The 23,497-nt window shown below is 32.7% G+C and overlaps 1 protein-coding gene across 1 annotated transcript; it reads left to right on the forward strand.

The window, feature by feature from the left end:
• Positions 1-205: 205 nt before the first annotated feature.
• On the forward strand, positions 206-23,207 carry LOC124369334 (N(G),N(G)-dimethylarginine dimethylaminohydrolase 1). Its single transcript, XM_046827304.1, has 5 exons — positions 206-674; positions 3,820-3,922; positions 8,637-8,830; positions 15,819-15,947; positions 21,037-23,207. The coding sequence occupies exons 1-5, from the start codon at positions 420-422 to the stop codon at positions 21,163-21,165; spliced, it is 810 nt and encodes a 269-aa protein (XP_046683260.1). The 5' UTR covers positions 206-419; the 3' UTR covers positions 21,166-23,207.
• Positions 23,208-23,497: the final 290 nt, after the last annotated feature.

Below are 23,497 nucleotides of genomic sequence, written 5' to 3' on the forward strand. Positions count from 1 at the left end.
TTGTCTTTGTAAAGTCTATGGCTCAAGCAACACTTATAGTTCTCCTTCATAGCCTAATGGGTGTAGTCTCGGCTCTTTAACTGAGAGACCACAGATACAAATTCCGGGAAGACTCCATATACAAGATAACATGATACGCAGTGTACTTTGAAGCCGACATAGCTATAAAAAGACTGAAGCTTAAAAGAGAGGGAGTGTAGATTTTTATTTATTTTTTAACTGATGTATTGTTACGGCAAGGTGTTTTTGTCATTAGCACTTTATGGGCAAATTGTGTGAGTAATTTTTGTAATTTACATTTGTGACACTGTGGTACCAATCCCTCGTTAAATCACATGTCTATGATATTACATGTATCAATAAAACAAGCTGTCAGTTGTCAGTTTCATCAAGTGCCAAGCTAAGTGGAGTGGTTGAAAATGGCTTCTATAAAGTTTACTCATGCAGTTGTGTGTCGGATTCCTAATTCTTTCAAATCAAAAGATATTAATTTTGAAGAAGCGAAACGTCAACATGAAACATACGTGCGTTTGCTGCGTAACATTGGATTAGACGTTATTGAACTTCCTCCAGATGAAGCTTTACCTGAATGTGTTTATGTGGAAGACACAGCAGTGGTTTGTAATGGAATCGCCCTAATTACAAGACCTGGAAATCCTGCCAGATTGAAAGAGGTAAATTTAAATGTTAAACAGATTAAATAACCTATAAGATAATTAATCATTTACTTGTATGATTGATTTAGCAAATAAACACATTTCTAAAAGCCTGAATTAGTACACACATTTAGCATCTCTTATAGGTTATGTTTTCAGTTATGGTGTATGGGTAAAAATACCACAAAATGTATTATTTTGTCTAAGGTCTACTCTTCTGTATCATTCTCCGAAAGTTGTCTCGATTGACTATAACTATGACATCTCCAATCTGTCCAAACTTAACAAGTACATGTCAGTAATGGAGCAGTAGAGTAGGATAAGCGAACCCGATTTTTATACCAATTAGTATAATCATCGATACTTAATGTTCATTTATCGAATACGTGTTTAGAAATAATATCTATAGTCATAATAACAATAATATTTTAAATAAAACTAATTAATATAAAATGCACATTGTGATAACCTTATAAATAATAAATGAGCCCTAATGATCAAACACACAAGTAAAACTTGAAATATGGAAAACTCATAAATAAGAATGAAATGATAACAACATAACAAACATTTATAACTGAACATACAAAATATGCATAATTATTTGTATGTTTTCTCCTGGGGAGCAATGATTAACTTGCTTTCCAGAAGTTGTTGAAGTATCTTTTCTCATCCATGAAAGATCCTGAGCAGAAAATCATGTGAGTTTTAATTTTTCAATCAATAGAGTGTGATTCACAGAATCTAAAGCTTTGAAGAACTCAAATAAAACTAAAATAAGACATTGTTGTTGATCTATGGCAAGCTGTATATAATATATGTCATCTGTTACTTATGGTAACACACTTTCATTACTTCCAGACTGATTATTGCTGAGAATATGATTTAATTCAAGAAATTGAGAAATTTGACAATGCACTATCTATTTAAAACCCTTAGACAGAGGTATTGATTTTGATAGTAGTTGAACACTGCTCTAAAACCAAACAATAAATGAAACTGTAAATGTGTGCATGTTAAGTAGTCGACATTACTAGTCGACTTTCTTGATATCGTGGTATAAGTTTACAATCGTAGTATGAAAAAAAACATAGGGTTGGGCATTTTCACAACAAGCCATGTACTCTTAGATATTATTATACATGAGAAGTGAGTACAGTGAGCATGTTTTTTAGGATCAAGACTATCAGAGAACAGGGATAGGAAAGCAAGACCATAGACTATATTGTATTAGGTTTATAAAAGTGTATACATACTTTCCAGAAACATAAGTCGAGGATACAACGAAGCACACTGATCCCAACAAAATAATTCCAGACTGATCCATCAGCAGTGTTCAAAATGTTGATGGATCTGTAATCTTGTGGAAGAAAGGAAAATGGGACCTTGTTTAAAAGATGGATTAAAGCAAACTTTCAGTGTTTTACTGAGTGATAAGCTTAGTCAAATTTCATGGTTAGTCATGTACCGATATATAAAGAAATAAAGTTTCATGCAAAATTTGAAGTCTTTAGATGAAATATAACTACATGATACATTCACATTTTTGTTTATTAAGTTAAGGAAGGTATTACAATAGGAGAGTGTGCTGAAATGAAATCTTGTCTCTGACTTTCAACATTGGCTTTCCACTTTATTATTTTTCTTGTTTTCATCATGGTTACCCATAAGACCAATGTAAACATATTAGCTAATACTCAACCTAATCCTGTGGAATGACATGCATCGTAATCGAACTCAGTATTACGTATATAAAAATGAAGTTTCTTAGTTCATACTGAATTTCTTAGTTCATTTTTGAAATATTGTGCAGAGAGACAGACAGAAGAAATTAAATTTTTGTAGCCTGTCGAGTAATAGGCTTCGCTAACGTTCAGCCAATCATTATTTACCTGTTCACATATTAGAAAATAAAAAAAGCCATTTTCCAGTTTTTACAGTTTCCTACTATAGGTCAACCGCTATTAAAGAAACCTGCGCAGAAGCAAATTTCTGAGCAGTACCGGGCAGGAGGGGCCTCCCTCCGGCGGGGAGTTGGGGTGGGGAGTGGGACCAGCACCTTCTTGTATTTGTTTATCAGCTGTGTGGATCGTATCTCGTTCTCACAGTTTTGTTTACACTGCAGCTACTTTACCTGTTCTATAACTATATTTTTGTGTGTGTGGACATATACAAGTGTCGAAGTCTAAGCGTAAAATATTAATTAAACAGATTAATGTAACCATAGATGTATACAGGAAACATTGTTATTTTGAGGTTAGCCGTGCAGTGGCAGTGGCCATTAAAGATGTGTTGTTCAATTCGAACGGGTCAGTAAGGTAAACGAGTGATTCGGATCAGAGTGTTTCAAAAGACCCGTTCTCTTTAAAAGTTTTGTTCAATTTTGCCTGTGCAGGGTCAATCTGAGAGGAGGCGTTATGTGCAGTAGCGTGCGTAATATAATTTTAATGAATCGTTAAAACTTATAGTCAGCCTGGGTATTATGACAAGTGGTAGGATCTTAATCGGTTAAATGTATAAAATGTGTTATTTATAAAAATAAATTATTTTCAAACGAGAAGGTTTCTGTTTGATGTTTAGTAATTTATTGAAACATTTGTAGGGAAATAACCTTAAGGCATATCAATCAACCATGTCCATTGTTCATAAGCATTAACATTAAAAATTTAGTAATGTATATAGTAACATACAATTAATTTTTTTTAATCAGTTGTAATAACATAAATTTACATTTACTAGATTCCTGAAACAATATTGTTATATATCTATCCATTTACTGTAAGACATGTTGTTTCTTCCTATATTCGAATACTTTTTTGCAAGCGGATCCTTTCGTTCACTTGGTCATTCCGTTCAGTCGTTCATTTTGTTGAACACGATGACCGGTAAAACACGCTCTAGCGGGAAGGCTTAGTAACTCTGTACTGACCGGTTCAACTGAATGGGTCGCAGCAGTGAACGATACCGACTGAGCCTGATTAGTCAGCTGATCAAATAGAGAGTCGGCGGAGGGGTATTTACCCCACCCTGCGTGAACTCAAATCAACCAAGGTTTTTTTGTTAGCGGTTTACCTATAATTTGTCATTCCTGTTCAACAATTTTAATTAAGCAATGTAGCTGAAAAATATCAGGAGGTTTCTCTGTATATCTATACTGTTACAGGTTGAAACAATTAGATCAGTTCTGAAGAAGGAGTTGGACCTACCAGTTGTAGACATTAGTGATGAGGCTGCTAAACTGGATGGAGGAGATGTTCTCTTTACAGGTACTTTGTTTTCTTTATGAATCTACAGTATTAGCCATAATAGACAGTACTGAAACTGAATCAGCTGTAGTTGTCTTCTCGATCAGCTGATTCAATTGTCGATTGTTGCCACGGCTTCTTTTTTATTACTTCTTTCTTATTTGAGGTTAGTTTTTGCTAACATGGTGCTAACAACGGTAGAGAAAGTTTTTATCGTAGAGCATTATTTTCACTTATATGGAATTGGACGTGCGGGTGGACCAAGCTTGTCATACACTGCATTACGTTTTCAGGAACATCCCATAAAAACCTGCCTAGTAATGCTATGGATTCATAGTGTTGTTGAAAAATTTCAAAGAACAGGTAGTATTTTGACACAACGAAAGGGCTTTTCAGGTCGCCCAGCTACTGTCTGTACAAATGGAAACCACGGAAGAGTGTTGCAGCAACTGTTACAATCACCGAAAAGAAGGCTATTAAGAGCTTCTCTTAATCTGAATATTAGCAGTACATCAATGCAAAGAATGTTCAAAAACATTGGTGGTTTTCCCTACAGGATACAAACTAGACAACCCTTGAACTGTAGAAACAAACTAGCCAGAGTTCAGTACTGTGCTTCAATGTTAGCAATATGCTATGAAGAACCTGAGTTTCTGATTGATGTATGGTTTACAGATGAATGACATGTGCACCTTAATGGTTTCATAAACAAGCAGACAACGTGTTTCCTTGGATTCGAATGTCCTGAAATTGTTGTAGAGAGGCCACAGCATAGTAAGCATGTAACCATTTGGTGCACTGTGTCTGGGAGGGGTATAGTGGGACTACTTTTTTTTTAAGGCAACAATGGAGAGACTCAGTATAAACCAGTATCTATATAGGGCCATTCTTGATCGTTTTGTGAGAGACCTCAGGAGATTTTGCTGTGCACGAAACCTGCCGTTAAATTCACAGTGGTTCCAGCAAGATGGCGCAACCAGTCACACTGCCGTTAACAACATTGCTTTCCTGCAACAAACCTTTGGCAACTGTCTCATCTCCTGTAGAACAAACTTTCCTTACCCAGCCCACTCCCCCGGTCTTACAACACTGGATGCCTACGTTTGGAGAATGTTGAAAGAAAACCAACGAGGACCCACCATCTACCATCGTTCAACTTAAAGAAAAAATAAACATATGTATTAGGAGAATGGAACAACGCCTATTCATAAAAATGATGCAAAACCTACTAGAACGGTACGAGTGTTGCCTCAAACAGAACGAGGGTCATATTGAACATGTTAATACCCGAGTTTAACAGATTTTGCTTCCTTTGACTTGTATTTATTGGTAAAACCTATATGTAATGTTACTGTGTTGACCATAATAAAATATTACCATTTCAGTACTGTTTATTTTGGCTAATACTGTATATAAGAGGGCATTTTACCACAAACATGAAACTGTCATACACATAGAAAATTTCTTTGCTGCACTATTCAAGATTCAAGAAATGTTATTGTTGTTAAGAATGCACAATAATACAGGGTTAGCCAGTGAAACGGGAAGATTTAAATGAGTAATTATTTCTGTAAGAAAATTAATTTTATTATTTAATTGTCATAAATATAAAGAAAAAAGGTAGCCATTTACTGTACAATAAGTGAAAAAATTATTTTTCGAATATAATACTTATATGTCCTCCATTGTAATCTATGCACTGCTGCAGCCGGGCCTGGAAGTTTCTTATGACATTTTGCAGTATGTTGACTGGTATTCCTTCGGTTTAGTCTCGAATTCGTTTTTTTTAGGGCAGGGATAGTTTTATGTGGATCGTTCTGAAAAACTCTTGTTTTTAAATAACCTCATAGAAAAAAGTCACAGGCTGGAGAGCCAGGTGGCCAAGGGATATCCCCGTTTCGGGAAATGATGCCACCTCAAAACAAAGCATTCACAACATTCATAGCAACTCTTGCAGTGTGGCTTGTTGCCCCATCTTGTTGGAACATTGTGTGTTCATTTACTGGAAAACGGGAGAGTTGTGGCGTAAGAAAGTTCTGGATCATTGCAACGTAACGCACAGAGTTAACAGTCACAGCACTTCCATTGCTATCCTCAAAGAAAAATGGGCCTATGATTCCTCTTGCTGACATTGCGCACCAAACCGTCACTTTTTCAGCATGAAGAGGTGTTTCATGAAGTTCGCCACGTTTTCCTCAGACCAATATTTGAAGTTTTGTTTATTAACAAAACCAGAGAGGTGGAAATGCGCCTCAACGCTCATCCACAAGTTGTTTACTTGGTCGATATTTTCTTCAAGTCTTCTGGCCATTTCTTTACAAAATTGTAATCGTTACTGATGGTCAGTTGGTTTGAGAGATTGCACAATCTGTATTTTGTATGGGTGAAAATTTAAATCTTGATGAAGAATCCTTCTCACCGAAGTTCTACTTATTCCAAGGCGTAGAGCATGTTGTTTGGCAGATCGGCGTGGACTTCTGAGCACTGCCTGTTAAACAGTAGCGGTATTTTGAGGGGTTCGAACGATTTTTGCACTCCCACCTCGTTTTTTAAACGTTGATCCAGTTTGTTCAAGGTTGTTTATCCACGAATGAATTGCGTTATCCGAAGGAACAGGCCTGTTGCGCGGTATGTTGAAATGGCGTCCGAAAACACGTAGCGTTTTTACCAAACTCTCCCCATTCGTATAATACGCTTTAACCACGTAGCCGCGATGTTTACCTGTCCAACGATCCATCTCAACTAAATGGCGGGACACAGAGGTAGAAAGGAGCTGGCCACTATCACCCCCACCACTCATATTCCAACTGTCAAGGCCATCTCCAATTTTCCCATTTCACTGGCTAACCGTGTACAATTAACAAAGTCAATGTAATTGTGAAGTAAAAAAAGAATACAAAGAATTAAAAATAAATTAAAAGTGGTACAACAATAATTATTAAAAACAATCTAAAACTATTTAACAAGATAAACACATAAATTTACATATCATTAAAAGTTAAGTTAAAAGTTAAGGTTACTCATACCACAGGTCATGAACTCTTCTTCTACAGAATAAAACACATTTTCTTAAACTGAAGCAGTACATTTTGCATGCAGAAAACAAATAACACTCCTCAATTTACATTTGGCGGGAAAATCAATAGAGGCGGCCGTGTTTATGCGATAACGAAAATGTTTATTGTATAGGCAAATTGACATTGTTGTAAACGGCCAGTTGTAACTTTCTCCATATATCACTAAATGTGAAATACTAGGTACCAGTAGAAACTTTGTAGTGCTATCTTCTTTAGCAACAGTGTTATATAGAATGAATAATAGCTGTGGCACCAAAATAGAACTGTTCAGACATTATAAGCTATTGCGCATATAAACATTTTCTGTACATTGTGTTAGATTAACTGTTATCATTACATTTTTCATAGATTAAATATTGTTCTAAAAACACTCATTGTTTCAGTATACATTTACAAATATTGCAATATTTTTTGCAGGAGGTAGTTTTTATTTAAGCGACTATGAAAATGCGAAACAAAATGCAACATTTACATTAATTTTTCATGTTCTTCATAGTAAAACTACATGCTTGGTAATTTTTTAAATCTTAAAACTGTATGGAATACTCAGAATAAATTTATATAGGCTATAATGGTGGAAATTTTCCACCAATATAGTAATAGTACAATTAATATAGTATATTTTTTTTACAATAAAAAAATAATCTTCTAAATCTTAAATAAAACTGGCTGAACATGAGCAGTTGACAGTTGTGTAGTTATACATCTGATACAAATAGTGCTTTTGTCACTCTGTTTAACATTTTATATTTATATCTCTTTTTAAATTTAAGAAATTATGATGTCCGCAGTGAAATGAATACACTACTATTTGAAACCAAGATGACGTCAATTCGTTGAGCCATGATTACGTATCACCCACATGGCTACTAATTGTTTGATTAACCCTGAATGAGCTTATAATTTCAAATTTATATGGAAAGAAATATGAAACAAATTTTTCTTATTTAATAACAGCCATTAACAAATCAGTTAATAGACAAACTAATAGCTAGATATTGGCATTTTATTTAAATATTTTTATGTACATGCCTACTCTTTATTACAAACATGAAATGGCAGTTAAATAATCAATAATAGTGCAAAATACTAAAAATTGAATAACACAAAATATAAATGAAAAAAGTAAAAGCAAACCTTGCTAATCACATTATGCTACACATCTTATTTCACATACTTCGTTATTTTTAGTACTTAAATCCTTCATAACCAATTTCAATTATGAAAAAGCTCATCCAAATTTCCTAGGATTTTTTACGTCAATATCTAAGGTGGGCCCTCCAGACCACAGACCAGTGACTTTCATATAAGTATACACGAAACCAGATGTGGGAATGGAATCCGTGACTTTAAGGCTAACTTCCGCGCTTGGGAGTAGCGCCTTAGACTTGCACAGCTATCCTGACTACATGTCTTGAACATCTAGATAGCTCACATAATACAATAGCTATACAGTATTAAATGTCATCCGACATATAAATGGAATGGCAAAATCACGAGTTGTAAGGTGTAATAAAGTGATTAATGCGCAGCTTTGGACTGTTCTTATCCGAAATTTAAAACCATTATTTTTGCTGGATGTGTATCAGAAATAAAATATGGCATTTTTGAGCCAAACTTACTGAATTATTATAATATAATCATTGAAATGTGTGAAGGAAGAGAATTTTTCGTGGGGCTGTCCAAGTGGACCAATGAGGCAGGAGCTCGTGCTGTGGCGGCAGCGTTCCCAGAGTACCCCTGTACCCCAATCAAGGTGGGGGACACTCAGCATCTCAAATACATGATCAGTATGGCTGGTCCTGACGTCTTCTGTGTCAGCTCCTCCAAGTCCTCGCAAGAAGTCCTTAAGGTACTTAAAATGTATAGTTAAGAAAATTGCCAAAGTTTGATAAAAAGCAATTAAAATGTGACATTAACGATTTTTGTGTGACATTAACATCTGTAATCATATTGTTTTGAATTTTAAATTTCAGATACTGAGCTGTAATAAACTTTCAGTTTGTTTCTTTATTAGGAATGTTAGCTCTTAGTTAGAAGCTATTATTGTGATTGTAGTTCTAAATTTATAACTTTATATCATACAACATTTTCCAGGCATTATTTTTGGGAAGATTATTAAACATAGGTATAAAAGTGTACTACTATTAGGGATTGCACCATGTTTATTATTGTTTCTATCATGAACATATATTATTAGTTTACAAATTCGTGATGTAACATTATCCATTTATCCAAAACAAAAAATATTACTTCCTATTTAACTATTTTTTTTGTTTTCATTTTGGTTAAAAGAATTATTAACATTCTCTAATCTTTAAATCTTAGTTTTTTCTAAATAATTTTTATATTGGTTAAAAATGTGTATTAAAACACATTTGAAAATATTTTTAACCTTTGTTGAGTTAGTTAAGCTCTAATAATTACTTGTATTTAGTAATGATGTAAGTTATATTGATATGTTTATTTTAATAAAAATCAAACTACTAAAAACTATAATAAATTTGACAAACAATAAACAATCATCAAAACTTTCTTTAGATTTTGTATTGAGCTAAAACACCCACTAAAATATAATTTAGTTCTTTTGTTAATAGCTCGTAGCCTTAACAAGTATTGCCTTCACCAAAGTATCATGAAATACATCCTTGAAATTTCTATTGTATTCTTGATTGCATGATGGAGTTCAAAGGCATTCACACCAGATGCTATATCAATGATTGTACAAAAGTTCATTGTCAAAAGCAATCTTCTAGTTATCCTGTTTAAATTCTAGTAGGCAAGTCTTCTGCTAGTTGGCAAGTTTTCGATAAAGGTTGTTAATTCAATCTTGGTCTGATTTTAGCAATTCTGCATTTAGTTGCTAAGCTGTCAATACAATGGACATCTTCACCATATATAATCACAGACTAACATTGTACAGTTAAATTACTACCAACTAGAATCGGTACTATAAATATATATGTATATATATATAAAATCACTGAAATATAGCTTGAAAACTATATAATAAAATTAGAAAAAGTAACAATATTACAAAAACAGCATTCAATTTATAATAAACAAATTACCACTAATATAATGTTTTAGTCAGATTTAAAATTAATAATAAATGATATTTTAAAAGAATACAGCATATTTTATTTATTTTATTTTATTTTCATGCTATAAAACAGGAAATACACCCAATTACATTATAGCAGTACAAACAAATCAAAATGTTAAATAAGTGGTTTGAGTCCAAGTCCCATACCCATTGTATCACTGGAATATTTATAAGCAAAATAACTATAAATACATATTATTCTAAACGTTACATAGGCACTATTATAAATAAATAAACAATAAATAATACACATTCAGATAAATAACAAATACAGTATATGGTAATGACAATATCAGGATATTAGTTTAATAAATTAATGGAATTTTAATTAATAAATTAATAATAAATCAACATTTAATAAATATAGCTTGAATTTAAGAAATTGTAAAAGGAAAAATATACTATGAAGGACTGGTATACAAAATTATTGAAATGCATTTCTCTTTAAAGATATTTAAACTGTCAAAGTGAACATCAATGTCGGATCCACCCAAAAGCATTGCGTTATAACCCCTCATCATCCGCAACAGAGGAAAAGACGATCGCATCACTGTGCGTGAGTGAGGTAAATTAAACAAAAAACTTGTTTCTGCTGTTAAAGTTCGGTACACGATAGCTGAGGGTCCCCAAACAGTACGCGTCATCCACCCGATCCCGGACCAGGCCCCACAAATGTACTTGCTCCAAGACCCGCCTCCTCAGGCTCAGGCTCGTCAACCCAAACATCTCCAACAGCTCATTGTATGGAACTAAATACGTGTAAACATTAAAACACTTGAAATATAAATATCTCAAAAACTTCTTTTGCACTCTTTCAAGCATATCATTATAAATTAAATGTGTAGGATTCCATACAATGGCGGCGCTTTCAAGTCTCGATCTGACCAAGGATGTGTACAACACCATAAAAGACCCGATGTTTCTAAAATTCGCACCTTGTCTCATAATAAAGCCCATCATTCTACTCGCAGCATTCACGTAAGTTTCTATATGAGTACTGAACGATAATTCGTTATCAATTGTAACGCCCAAATTAAATTGACTCTTGTAATTGACTGTCCATTTAAATTGTAGTTGTGTATTATGGAACTATTTGATTTGGTAAAAGACATTACATGGCACTTTGCGATATTAAAATTCATTTTATTTTGGCTAGCCCATTTATACACATTATCCAGATCAGCTTGTAGTATTTCAGCATCCCTTATTGAAGAAATGTAATAAAAAAGTTTTAAATCGTCAGCAAATAACAAAGACTTTACTGTTTTAACGTGGTCACACAAATCGTTAATCATAATTAAGAATAAACAAGGACCTAAATTTGACCCTTGAGGTACCCCAGATTGCACCAAGAAATTAGATGACAAATAACCCTTATAACATACAAACTGTTTTCGGTTTATTAAATAAGAATGAAAAAAATGTATTAAGTTACTTGACAATCCATAATGGTGCAGTTTTTTCAATAAAATCAAGTGGTCCACTGTGTCGAATGCCTTGGACAGATCAAGATATATTGCATCAGTCTGGGTCAATGAGTCCAACCCCAAGGAGACGTAATCCGTAAAATTTAATAGGTTTGTGTTAACTGAGCGTCCAGGCAAGAAACCACGTTGATTAGGAGATACCTATTTACTAAAAAAGTTAAATAAATATTTGTAAATAATGCTTTCAAATATTTTAGCAGATGTTGACAAAACAGCTACAGGTCTATGATTTTGTATTTGGTATTCCTTCCCGCTTTTAAAAATAGGCGTTACTTTAGTAAATTTCCATTTTTCAGGAAATGTGCTTGATTTTAAATTTAAATTGTATAAAAATGTTAACGGTTTGATTAAAATATCTTCACACCCTTTGAATATGTACTGAGGTAACAAATCAGGTCCTGAAGTAGTTTTAGATTTCAACTTTTTAATAGCCAATTTAACATCCTGGTCGGTGACCTGGTCCAGAATCAGACAATCGCCACCCGTCATGGGGGTTTCTTTCATTGCCATCTCCACAGTTGGTTCCACTTGGTAATCATTATATACCAAGCTAAAATAGTCTTTAAAACCATCAACAATCAAACTACCATTATTTCATTGAATACCATTATTTTCCATCACAAATAAAGTTTTATTGACTGACTTTTTACTCTTTATAAATTTCCAAAACTGTTTACTATCTCCAACAATATTATTTTCCGCTTCATGAATAAAGTTATCATAAGCAACTTGTATGTCTTTCTTAATTATTGACCTTAAATTTTTAAATCTAATATAGTACTCTTGATCATGAAATTTTTTAAATTTTTTGTGAAATTTGTCTTTTAGTTTTAAATTTGAAATAATATTTTTAGTAAACCAGAAAGGGAACTTCGACAATTTAGACTTTTTACGAGGGCAAGTTTCATTAATAATCCCGTACACTTTATCATAAAAATATTCTAACGCATCGTTAACATCATGTATACTATAAAGTTGAGACCAATCAATTTCTGCCAAACTACGATATAACTGAAGGAAGTCTGTCTTGTGATAACAATAACCTGTTTGGTCAGGAGACCTTGACTTGCACAATTGTTGAGTAGCGATAACAGACCTCACCTCTATCGCTGGATAATAAGGATCTTCAGCTACAAGCGGATCTAAACATCGTGTCACTTCGGTATTACTTATATTTGAAATGATCAAATCTAAAGTTTTATTTTGAAAATTTAAAACTCCATTCTTCAAACTTAAGCTCTGAGTATTTAAAAACACATTTAATTCTTTGCATAAGATATCTCCTTGTTGTAAATTATAATTCATTCCAAATATTTGCAAATTGAAATCTCCTACGATTAAAACATAAGAACTATTATTAATGAAATTATTAATTTGTAAACTTTCATAAAAAGCTTGATACGTTGTTAAAGAAGCTCTAGGCCGAATATAAACAACACATAGATATAACGATTTACCTGTTTTGATAGACAGTTTTAACCATATATTTTCACAGTTCGGTATGTTACACTCCAGGTTATGAATTCTGTTGCACACAATATTGGAATTTACAGCTAATAAAACACCTCCTCCACTAGATAACCCCAGTTGCACCCAAATCTCTGTCCTTTCTAAACACATTATATGTATCTGGGAACAATTCACTGGTATAAACATCAGATTGTAAATTAGTTTCTGTTAAAGCTATGATATCGTAGTTACTGACCATAATATTATTTTATAATAAATTAATTTTCGATCTGAGGTCTCTTACGTTTTGATAATAAATATTCAAGTCGTTAGAATTACTCAATGCATATAATTGGAGCACTAATAATTCAAACATAATTATATAGCATAACATAAGTTAATAATAACAAGTGTTTCAACAAATTATAAATAGATAAATATATGAATGCTCTATTGTAATAGATAAATAAACTCAGAATGACTAACAAAGTAATAGTTTGCATAAATAACTATAAATATACACACATACATAACCATACATACATACATACATACATACATATACACATGCATACACACACACATACTTGTATACGTACATGCATATTCTAAAACAGGTAAACAGACTATGATTAAATAGCAAATAGACTCTGAATAAATAGCAAATAAATAGACTCTGAATAAATAACAAATAAGTTAAATAGTAAGAGTTTAAATGTGATTCCTTAATATATCTAACAACAATAATGGCTTTCAACAAAGTAACAGCATAATTAAACAATGGAGGGATAGATAAGAAACGCAAATGCGTGAAAAATAACTGAGCGTAACATTCAGGCAAATATTTAATACAATTACTTACAGTTTTACATCTTGCCCAGATCATTCACTGAAAGTATTTTGATAAATTCGCCTTTTCCCTTCTCCTTGCGAACAAAAATCAAACAGTTGGAGGTCCACACCTGGGTGTAATTTTTCTCCTTAGCCTTGATCTTGGTGAGCTTGAGAAGATCTCTAGTAGATGAAGTTAGCGACTCATTAATATATACGGAGTTCTCGCTGCTGAAGCCTAAGTCAGTGGCCTTGAGTTGACGTCTTACCTTCCTCTTCCTCAGGAATTCATCCCTGTCAAGTCTGCTGACGAATTTTACTACAATGGGTCTTGGACCGTCGTTGTTCTCCTTCCCCATTCTGTGCACAGCATCCACGATGTTGGTTGACCAGTCAGGAAACTGAATAGCAGTAGACAATCTTCTCATAACATTGTGGATATTTTCGTTTTTTTCTTCCGGAACTCCATAGATTACTAAGTTATTCCTGTGAGAATATTGTTCTAAAGCTCTTATTTCCGTTGCTAAAAAATTAACCTTGCTTCGCAAATGGACATTCTCGTTGGATAAACGCTGAACTTCATTGTTACACTCGTAAATTTTCGTATCTTGAGTTTTAATTAAGTCCTTTAACTCACTTATGTTACTATGACATAACTCAATTGACGTACCGAGTTCTCTCTGTTCAGTCTTCATTTCTCTGATGTCATTAGTATTACTCTGTAACAGCTTCATAATTGCGTTTAGTTTATCGTCGACTGACTGTAGAGTAGCCGGTTGCGGTACAGTGTCGTCTGCTGAAGCGTTGTTATCGGACTTGAGCGCTCCACGCATCACGATCTTGGAACCACCTGGCATTGCAGACCGATGATGAACAAGCTCCAACAAAGTTAAAAATTGCAAAAAACCAGGATATAAATTCAAAATAACTATTTTTATGTAGATCACAATAACCTTAAGTTCTAACACTACAAATTGACCTAAAATTGATCACAGTACTTCAGTATTTCCCGGCAAACAAACACTAATTAACGGAGCTCAATTCGTAGCGTGTTGCTCACATAGACTCATCCCCACTCAATCATTGTATCCCCACATATATTGTATATTCATTGTGTGCCTAAAAGTAAAGTATCAGGATCATTTTTTTTTTCACTGACTAAACTTTTTTGAAACAATCATTCTGAAAATATTTATTATTATAGAAAGTGTATTAGCATTTGTCAATTTAGTCTGTTATTACTACTGAATAACTATTATTTACCTAATCTTAATGCGTGAGAACTATATTTATGCCTGAGCTTAAAAATTCACTCACTGAGTAAAAGGCATAATTTATGAGCCATTTTGAGATTAATTTCTCATAAGACTTGGTTCTAACAATCTATGTGTCTCTGGAAGTCTATTATAAAATTTATTTGTAAATATTTGTCTGTTTATGTATTTTTCAAACCTTACAGAGGGGAAAGCTGTAATTTGAGTGACAGGTTTGGTACCTTTGCAGATAAATTTGCTTATATTTCTTGTACATAAAGTAAATTTCGACTTACAACTCTCCCTGTATTCTAAACAAAACAATGCGTATGGCTCTCCTATGCCACAAGAGAAGTTTTTCTGCACCCACACTATTACTCACAAAATGTTACAATATAGTAAGTGTAAATAGAAAAACATAAACAAACTTGTTGCATTAAATTTATAGCCACACAATATCTTGACTCTCTTAATAAAAAGCAAACTCTTGATAGCTTTGAGATAATATTATTTTTGTGCTCTTACCATATGAATTTATTGTAGAGAGTAATACCTAACAGCTTGGCTGTTTCCTCATTTTGTATCTTGTAGGCCAAGAGTTATCAGTAAGAAGAATATTTATTGTGTCTTATCTTTATTTCGATTTAAAAAGTGAATTAGATCATTAACACAACTTTGATTGATTTTATGTATTATTAAATATCTGTCTGACAGAGGATCGAGCGAGAAGCAACGTTTGGGTACCAGATTCTGACGGTGCCTGAGGAAGTGGCAGCCAACGTTTTGTACATCAATGGCACCCTTGTCCACCGCTCTGAAGATGAGATCCCAGACAGCTGTAAGGTTAGTACAAGATTATTTGGGAAAGTTCAATTGGGCAGGAATCTACATTCTTTCTCTGTGAGTACGGAATCCAGAGCATATGTATTAGTACTTGTATTTGTTATTTGTATTGTTCTCTTTATTTAGCAATTTGACATCTGTCTTGTAGTATTTATAATGGTTTATTGTAGTTAGTTTTTAAAATGTTACATGTCGTGATTCAAAGTAAAGTTTAATTTTTAAGAGGTTTTCACAAAATAAAATTGGTATTATAACTTGTGTAACATTAATGTATAGGACAATATTGAATTAGAAATAAAAACTGTTTGTAAAGTATGTAATGTAAAGATTTAAAAACATCTTTGTGATTACATCAATTCAAATTCATTCTCCAACAACTATTACATTGTAACATTGGCTTAAGACAATTTTTCGGACTTAACCCTTAAAATATGGCACAGATATGTGTCTTATTATTATTGTCTTATTATTATTATCATACCATCAAAATCACTATGTTCGTGGTATACAGGCACATCCATAATTTCTTATTTTATTTTGTACATTAAAATTCACATAAATGTGCAGGAATGCATAAATTGATTTATGACTATTGGTTGGTTGAAAAAAAAACTTAAAAGTACTTAGCTCTGTGCTTGAATGATTGTTCAGGTGAAGGAGTAGCGCTAGCAGATTCCAAAAAAATAAAAAAATTGCCAATCTTAACCCTATGCACTTGAAGTATTTATAATTTGTTCTTGGAGCTTGTATGGCCAGCTCTACTGGCCGCCACCATTTTGTTGGAAGTGCGGATTAATTCTTGCCGTAATGTTATCTCAGCTCGTTTGGCCATCTGTACGGGCCAAGATATAATACGTCCATAGCTCATAAGCCCAGCACTAAACATAGCAGTTATTTTTTAATATTCTCTTTGTTTTATAATGAATGGTTAGTCCTGAAACCTATGGAGCAGCTTTATTTTAAAGTAATTTTTAAGTAAAGTGATACATTTTAAATTAGCCTATAATTCTTCTCTAAACATTGATTGTGCAAATAAGACGAATGACACGTAGTGGGCCTACACACTAAAGTGATAGAAGGGATAGAAACCTATAAAAAGTTTACTAGAGGACATGTGCTAACTATTCTTGACTACACATAGATATGTATTTTTAAAGTTTTATTCCATAAAAAAATGTAAAGACTGAGAAAAATGTAAAATAGTTCATGTCTGAGTATAATGTAACTGTAAAGGCCTACTTTATAACATTTTATTTACATATCTTTGTTAACAATATATGTATAATTAAATTTCCCAAATGTATGTTTATCTTTGTATTAAAATGATTCATTAAAAATAGATTTTAAGTTATTTTTCATTTCTTCTTTAAACATTTTAAATTACTATACAAATAAAATGGAGGAAATTGAAAAATAATTACAATCTGGGGAGGAAAACAAAAGATATGGCCGCCAAGTTGTCAATGAAAGTAGTGTGGCCATCTGTACTGGCCATATGAGTTGCGAGGACAAACTACGGCAATACTAACGCGAGTTGTCTGCAACTTTGGTGTGGCCAGTGCTACTGGTCTTTCGAGTGCAAAGGGCTAATGTAATTTTAATCCAATTTCTACTTTTAATGTCATACGAAAGATTCTTTGTTTGCAATGGGTGATTCTAGAAATTTGCTATCATACTATATAACATAAACTGATACACTACATTTCAAGAACTGGTATCTGTTCTCTTTCTCTTCTTCAGGAGTCAAAATCTAAAGCAAAGGGTTAGTTAAGACATAAAGCATGAAAAACTAAGTTTTTGGTTTCAAAATGTTCAGTTGAAGTATTAGTTTTTGGAACATAGCTTTTATTAAGTTCACGTTTAACACATTGAGTGTTGAAATTGCTTAACATTGCGTACCTAAATTGCTGACATTTTTTTATTGACCTCCTCCGATAATGACTGAGCTCACACTAAAGCAATAATTAGAATTGAGGCCACTACTATTTAACGTAGATTCATGCACTGCACTACGTTGATTCATGTAGTCTGCATTTAACATGTTAAAGAGTTCAAAGTAATAACACTTCTTATTTCAGTTTATTTTATAATATTATTGTTTTGTACAGATTTTACTCAGATAAGAAAATTTGAGGTTTTAGTTGAAATATACTTTTGCAGTGTATAGAAAATGTCATGTAAAAGGCTTAATTTTAAGTAGAGGCAATTTTATTGTATACTGAAGTAGTTCATGCTAGCACACCAACAAGTGCTTGTGTACATTTCTGGCATTAGTTGAGAACAAATGTGCTCAGTTGTAGCTCTGTAGCTAACCTGTACAGTCTATACTTTTAGAATGTTTAAGATTATCGAATCGCCTGACCCGTGCGACATTCAGTCTGTTATACAGTTTTTGTTGGCAAGAAACTTGTATACTACGGACTGTTCTCTGGCAGATTTGTGAAAATTATGATACTAATGCCTGATTGAAGGCAAAGTGCATAAGCAGGTCAGAGACTTCAAAGATGGCTGTAACAACATCCATTATGAGACATGCTCCGGTCTCCCATCTTTGATCAATGATAATTTTATGGCTTCAGTTGAAGCAAAGATTTGTGAGAACAGACTCTTTACAATAACCACTCTCTAACGAATTTACTGAAATGTATAGGTAAGTGGTAGTGATGTAGGCCAGGTAAGTACCCACTGGTAATTTAAATAAATAAATATAGATGAGACAATGAGACTTAACCTATTTATAGGTGTGTCTGATGTTGAATGGATGTAAATGTTTCGTTTTGAACTTATTTGTCATCGACTTTCTGTGGATCTCTTCAGAAAAACATGTCTCCAGATTCCAGGAATTAAGTCTGAGTCAGATACCAGATCTTACAATAAAAGGAAGGTAAACTGGAGCTAAACTCTAAATTCTAGTGAATCAACCCTTCTTACTAAGACTACGTTATATGCTGAAATAATTATACAAGGTTTATTAACATTTAAATACAGTGTATTTCAGTTGTACAAGGCATATCCAGAAAGTAAGAGTATTAAGGCTTTTTGGCGAGAAGGATTTTTTTCTCAAACATGTTGCCGTGTAACCTGATTCCTCCCCTCCGCAACGAGACCATTTCAAAATCAGTACGCTTAGAACTGTCGGTGCGATAATACAACTTTTGAAAAATGTAAATCCGATCTCCCGCCAAGTGCGAAATATGCATTGTCATCTGTTATCTCATTTGGAAGGGAAAAACTCTGGTTGGGGTTTATAATGAGGTGAAAAACTGTATATGGTGATAAAGCAATGAATTGTATGTGTGTGTTCATGGTGATGCAAGTTTAAAAACAGTCGTATGTCTTTGCATGTTGATCAGAGGAGTAGAAGACCTTCAATTGTGACTAAAATTGAGGAAACAATTTTTTATGTGCTCCGTAACGATCACAAATTGATTGTGGATGAACTTTCTGTAATGTTCCAGATCTCTGCTACATAAAACCGTCACAGAAACCCTCGGATATCAGAAAATGTCCGCGAGGTGGGTTCCAAAACAGTTGTCAGACCAAAAGAAGTTTAATCGAGTGGAGGCCAGTTAAGAGTTTTTGAGATGCTACAAACTCTATATATATAGAGATAAATTTATCTACTCGTTTGGAATAATGCTGTTTTTATTTCATTATTAACCTGAACCGGAGTTTTTCCTACCAAACAAGATAACAGATGAAACCGTATATTTTTAACTTGGTGGGAAATTGGATTAACATTTTCACGAAATGTATTGTTGCATTGACAGTTCTCAACATACTGACTTCAAACCGGTCTCGTTGCAGAGGGGAGGAAAGTAGCCAACACGGCAGTGTAGGAAACAAGCAGAAAAAAAAAATCTTACCGGCCGTGAGAGCCTCATTACACTTACTTTGTGGATATGCCTTGTACACTGCAAAATACCAGAAACATTGAAGTAGAACCTAATTAGCTTTTAGGTTGCTACAGGTGGCTTTTATTTATAATAGCAACTGTCAAAAATGTATCAAAATCTTCTTTTTATTACTGGAAAGTAGCAACCAAATAATGAAAGGAGAGGGTACTTGCTAGTACCCTCTCCTAGTAGCTAGTAGGGTACTTGCTACTTTTGTATTTAAAATAGGGATAATAATAATACAAGTACGTGTGGTGCATCTTGAAAGGTAACAAAATAAATTAAATAAAAAGGACCTTAAGTAAATAATGCTGTATGACAGATTGTCAGTTGTTTAAGCTTAAGACTAAACTTAAAAAAGTAAACTAGCTATATTTTTTATAATTTTTCAGAATAATTTCTAATGTATTTGTAGTCTTTTTAAATGTTACAACCACTGTTCTGCAAAACATGTACGACAAATATGCTACAATAGAGCCTGCTGTACTGCCAGTTCACCTTAATTTTAGCTCCATAAAAATATTTTTAAACTTAACTTTTATGCTCTTTGTTTTAGCTGTAGTTATTATGAGAGATGTTTCTCATTTTAACAAATTCACTGTTAAGGTCTCAGATTAGAAACACGCTGAACTTACTGCGGGTGCTGCTGTTTCCGATTGAAAAATATACAGATATACAGGCTCTTTACTCTATTGTATATCTAAAAGTATGTATGCCATGAATAGATTTTACCAACTTCTATCTTAATATTTGTAACTGTTTACTCTCCATGTTTTGCACTTACTTGATGAATTTTTAAGAGGGCCAAATCCACTTGATATAGCATCTGATAGAACTCCTATCCTTTTCAATGCTGTCTCCATAGTTGGTTAATTGTCTTAAAAAAGATTGAAGGCACTGTCCAATTTAAATGTAAAACTAGTTCTACACCCAAACACTTAGTGTTTTTACGTGGATATTCTCTGATCTCCAAATTCTAAATAACAAAAAACATTATTTCTTGATTGAGGAATACAAAATATTTTTTCTTGCTTTAGTTTTAGTCCATTTACTTCAAACTATGCTCGTAATTCATTAGAGATGTATCTATTTAATATTGATTCATCTTTACTGAAGGTGTAATATAACAAAATGATTAAAAACTCTGAATGTTTCAAACTTGTATATATTACTTAAATAAAGGTTTATTGCAGGTGTTCTACGACAAGATTGACTTTGCTCGACATGCTGTGAACGTGTCAGAACTTGTTAAGTTATCAAACAGTGGGCTAAGCTCCTGTTGTCTACTGCTGCGGCGCTCCAGGCACATCCGTAGTCTTTAGAAACTTCTTCTCCCTTACCCTCCTTTCTGTATGTACGAGCCCGACCATATAGCTTAGTCCAAAGTTATCATTAGCTTAGCGTTCAAGTTGAAACTAAAAATCTACTATGTACCTTTGTTACAATTTTGCAAGTTTTATAAAAATGACCTAGTAACCATGTTACTCTTTTAAATATAATTTTCTCTAGTATTGTATCATACATGTAAGTAAATGTTGACTATTTGAAATAGCAAAATATTATTTATTAAATAAATGTTTAATTTCTTAAATTCATAAGTTTTATTTAATAAGTTATTATTAAGGTGAAATCACAAACTGGGAAAACAATATTAAGCCTGTAACATTTTTAGTTATTGTATTTGTTTGTTTGAGTTGAGCTGTAGGAAATTGCTCTTAAAAGTTATTAGTGGAAATGAATTTTTAATTAAATATGTATTTGTCTAATCTAAAGCAAAGCAATTACTGGTGTTTATTTAAGGAACTTTTCAAATAAAATAAGTTTTTTTTAACTATGATATGAGGTGTGTCCAAAAAAATAAATAGGTACTATTAAAAATCAACTAACATTTTTTTTAACATCAGAGACCTTTTATTATGGAAAACCCTACAATGAGGTAACATCAATAGTTTTGTTGAGTGGCATTCACAGAGCTGATTTTATCTTTTGTTTTCTTTTCTACAAGGGTCATTTGGAAAGTAAGTTGCTTAAATAAATAAACAAATACGCGTAACTTATACAGCTTTTTTACTTTATACATTTGAAAGAATGACTCTTAGACTATTTTTCAACATAGTTACCATTCACAAGTTTTTAATACCAAATGAATCTTTTTGGACACAGCTCGTATTTTATAATTTTAAACCAGATACTTTTTTAAGAATTTAACCCTTTCAATGCCAAAGTCAGACTACAGACTTACGTAAAATGTGCATTTGCCAGTGTCCAACTATACAGATGTATAAAACCATTCTAAAATATGCAAACCAAGGTTAAATGGACATAATTTTGTTATATGTATTTATAATGGACCAATCTTTAAAAATAGTCTAATTTATTTTTATCATGTTAGTGTTATAAATGAAACAATAATGGCCAAACAATAAAGACAATGGTGAATTGTCTTTTTGGTAAGCAATGGCAATTGTTTTTGAACAAACTGCCAAATAAAAGAGAACTGAATTGTTATTTCTTTAATAAATACAGTAACTAGGCAGGTTACAAAAAGGAAAGTTTTGCTTGTAAAACATATAAGACAGGAATTTACCCATATTGTTTAACATTTTATATTTATATATTTTTACTAAAGCTAGTTTTACAAAAACAAGGTAGGCTAACAGTTATTTGTTTATTGTGTACTTTTAAACTTTTACAGATAAAGTTTTATTTACAACCTGTGCCTAATAATTTTTTTCATAAAGTGCAAAACAATTTTTGGTAACATGAACAAAAATTTTAATTTATAATATTTTCTGAACCAATTCTATAATCCTTATTTTGGAAGATTAATGTATTTTTATGTGTTCAAAACTATATGGATGTTGAAATAAAACTCAATTTAAAAATAGAGAAAATGTTTAACTGTTTATATTTTTATACCAAACAGAAAAATTTACTGTAACATATTATGTAAATAAGTTTTTGCTTGTTTTATTTGTTATGCATATTTAGTAACTTTATTTATGTGTTATATTACAGCATGCTTTTATGATAAAAACAAAAAAGCAACCATTTTCATAAATAAAATGAAGTAATGAGTGAACAGTTAAACATTGTCTATTATAGTGTGGCACTTCTTGCATCTATATGTGGAGCCGTACCTTCCATTATTACCTGACACTGAAAGGGTTAATAGCTTTATGTATAAATACTAATAAAATGTGTACAAAGGGCTCGTACTTCCCCTAACCAATTCCTTGAAGCTACCACTACGCTTAGCTTAGATCTGCCCAGATGTCTAACATCTTGTTATACTGTATATTATTCACAACTCTTCCTACCAACGCAATACTTGTAGTCTGTGAATATACCTTGTCTTGCTTTATTTGTTCTGACTTAAAGTCATTGTAAGGCAGCAGCAATCACCAGCTTACATCATTTCCACTCCGTACAATTGAGAATATGTGTGTGTGCGTGTGTTTTTTTAATGAACGTTACATTGTTTAACATTTTAAAATGTGCTGCTAAATGTGTTGTGTAATAGTTATAATTGTTTGTTCTACTTAAAAGGCAAACAATTTTAATAAACATAAATTTTATGAAAAAGACAAAAAATTGCAATCCAAAAATCGTTGTATTTGTACAGATAGATTAAAACACTGTATCTTTCACATT

This window comes from Homalodisca vitripennis, chromosome 1 (assembly GCF_021130785.1).
Source record: "Homalodisca vitripennis isolate AUS2020 chromosome 1, UT_GWSS_2.1, whole genome shotgun sequence".
NCBI lineage: Eukaryota > Metazoa > Arthropoda > Insecta > Hemiptera > Cicadellidae > Homalodisca > Homalodisca vitripennis.